This window comes from Nicrophorus vespilloides, unplaced genomic scaffold (assembly GCF_001412225.1).
Source record: "Nicrophorus vespilloides isolate i.1.1-1 unplaced genomic scaffold, Nicve_v1.0, whole genome shotgun sequence".
NCBI lineage: Eukaryota > Metazoa > Arthropoda > Insecta > Coleoptera > Silphidae > Nicrophorus > Nicrophorus vespilloides.
This window is the reverse complement of record NW_017098037.1, coordinates 197-3,049: the sequence shown is the minus strand read 5'-3', so window position 1 is coordinate 3,049 and position 2,853 is coordinate 197. Positions and strand designations below refer to the sequence as shown.

At 34.4% G+C, this 2,853-nt stretch overlaps 1 protein-coding gene across 2 annotated transcripts; it reads right to left on the bottom strand.

Moving 5' to 3' along the window:
- Positions 1 to 344: 344 nt before the first annotated feature.
- Positions 345 to 1,733, bottom strand: LOC108561559 (serine protease easter). Of its 2 annotated transcripts, XM_017919559.1 has the most exons (5): positions 1,655 to 1,733; positions 1,454 to 1,529; positions 1,125 to 1,389; positions 886 to 1,067; positions 345 to 826 (listed from the first exon to the last, which is right to left on the bottom strand). In XM_017919559.1, the coding sequence occupies exons 2-5, from the start codon at positions 1,503 to 1,505 to the stop codon at positions 423 to 425; spliced, it is 903 nt and encodes a 300-aa protein (XP_017775048.1). In that variant the 5' UTR covers positions 1,506 to 1,529; positions 1,655 to 1,733; the 3' UTR covers positions 345 to 422. The 2 variants fall into 2 exon arrangements, with proteins under 2 accessions (XP_017775048.1, XP_017775049.1); XM_017919560.1 differs by lacking the exon at positions 1,655 to 1,733 and having other exon boundaries at positions 1,454 to 1,537.
- Between the last annotated feature and the right edge of the window lie 1,120 nt (positions 1,734 to 2,853).

The window sequence follows — 2,853 nt, the reverse complement described above, 5'->3', positions numbered from 1 at the left end:
ATGAAATGTAAAAACACTGCTTTTCGAGCATTTTTAAACTTTGAATACGAATTATAGCCAAACGGCTAAAACCACAGTAATATATGAATACTTGCTGGATTCTCCAAACATTCAGCTTTCATATGCATCTATTGGATTCATTCTACGTATTATAGTTTTCGAGAAAATCAATGAAATGTGAAAACACTGCTTTCTCGAGCATTTTTTAAACTTTGAACGCCAATTACAGCCAAACGGATAAATCCACAGTAATATATATAAGGATTTATGTAAAAGTTATCATCAAACTATATTTTTCTTCGAATTCCAAAATGTATTTTATTTACAAAGTTAAGACTGTTTAGATATTAAATAAGAAGCAAGCATAGACCTAACCCGTTTATAAATTATTAAAGCTAAGTTTAAAAACGCTCAGAAATCATCTATATATTATCCAAAATCCATTCGTGATAGAACGGGACGTAAGTGTAGACAGCGGGAATCGGGGAGAATCCGCACTTCTTGTACCCGAAAGACACGGCCCCGAGAAGACTGTATTTCGGTCCGGAATCGCTCTCAGCGACAACCATCAACGGACCCCCGGAATCTCCGGAGCACGAATCCTTTCCGACAATTCCGCCGGCGCAAAACTGGCTTTCCCCGATAGGAGAAATCTTGGCGTAGTACTTTTTGCAAGCATCGTCATCGCTTATAGGGACGTTCAAGTACTGCAGAACCTTCCCGACGTCTTCGGTGAAGATATCCGTGACGCCCCATCCGGCCACAGTTCCTGTGCTATTCGTGTAATCGTGATTTCCGCTTAGAAGACAAATCGGAGTTACCCATTCTGGAATCAAACAAACATTACTTAACTTTGTCCATTGAATATTTTCTATTAATATTTACCGGTCAATTCCGCAGGTTTTTCCAGTATGATAATCGCGATGTCGTTCTGTAACTTTGGATTGTTGTATTTCGGATGGGAAATGACCTTAGAAATTTTGATTTTCTGCATCGGAGCGGCGCACACTTCCTTTTCGCAATCTGGATCCGTGTCCACATCGTGATCACCCAAAATAACGTCATGTCTACAAAACACAAAAGTAAGTAGAAATTGAAGATTTTCAAAAAAATGTCGTCCTCACATTCTAAAATTGGTCATATTGGTGCCTTCGCAATCGACTGGCGGAAGATCCACAACGCAATGAGCGGCCGTGATGATGACTTTTTCATTTATCAACGCTCCTCCGCATCTGTACTCGAAGGTATTCTCGCAGATCTCGTAACTAATCCTGGCCATCCATGGGAATTGTCCTAGAGAAGCCTTCGATCCTCCGATTATCCTATCCGCCATGCTCTCTCCGCAAGTGTCCGTAGGTAATAGTTTGTAATTCTTGTGTTCTTCAAGCACTATCAGCACCATTAAAAAAAAAATCGTTTTTCAAAACATATTCAAAATCATTCGAATACTCACCAAATTCCGAAGCTAATATAATAGGTAGAAACAGAATGAAAACAGATAACATGTTAACCGAGTCCCAAGTGAATCACTAGGACAGAAACAAAACTGAATGAATTTCCCTGACAAGGAGCAAACCTATTTATATTCGTGTTCATTAAACGCACTTTACAATCCAAATTTATCGTTCCATTATTTAAAACTATTTTTTTTTACCTTCCATTGTATTTATCCCAATTAGTATTTCAATGTATAATTAATGCACATTTTGTTGTTTGTTTATTCTTTGTGATTCGCGAAAAGCATATGGTATCGTTTATTGCACGTTACCCTTTCTACCTATTATCAACTTTATGAATTTATATGAGATATTGTGTTCTGAAAATGCGAGCAACGATAACGAGAGAAACATAGAGGAAAAAAACAAAAAGAGAGAAGCAAAAATTAATTTGTTCATTGTTTCTTCAAACCCAATGATTCGTCAACCGAGACGTTTATTCATGTTATTTGTATCGATGTGTTGTTATTCTCGTTTGCATTAATTGAACGATAAACTCATTTCATATTTTCTCATGCATCTCAGATCTGAATTAAACAATGAATACATATTCTCATTGTTTCATTCAGAAAATACATGCAATTATTTATATATGTATATTTAAATATTGACGCACTTGTCTTGTCATTAATATGCTACAATGGAAAGTATCAAAATACTTTCCATTGTAGTACAGTCGATTCCGCTTAATCGGGACGCATCGGGACTAGTACATTTTGTCTCGATTAAGCCGGATTAGATTACATGATTAGTGTAATTTGAACACAAATTGTAACAGCAATTTGTGAATAGTTGCTACATTCCCCAAACATCCAGCATTTAGATGCGTCTCTTGATTCCATTCAATCTATTTTAGCTTTTTAGAAAATCAATAAAATGTGAAGTCACTTCATGTTTAAGCATACTTTTTTTTTTCATTTTTAAGAAAACCAATTTGAATTAATATAATATTTTTTTAATCTAATGAAATATTTCCAATTAGTTGGTTTTGAACAAACTTATAATGGAAAATAATATTTTTTGTTTTCAAGTTAGCTGAATAATATTATTTTATTAATTTTTTAAATTTTTAGATTCGACAATTATTATAGATCCGATACAAATATTTGCTTATTTGTATTGCTGGTTGCATATATTAAATTGAGACAACGATTATTTTTTCTGTCTATACCTGTGATTCCTAACTTGAGGTCCTCGTCGGCCTAAGGAGAATATTAATACTTAACATAAGTAGTGTCCGTTATTCCATATTAAATCAATGAATAGTGAGCATTTTTGAAAGCAAATTAAATCTTTTGGATTCATTCTATGTATTATAGTTTTCGATAAAATCAATGAAATGTGAAAACACTCCTTT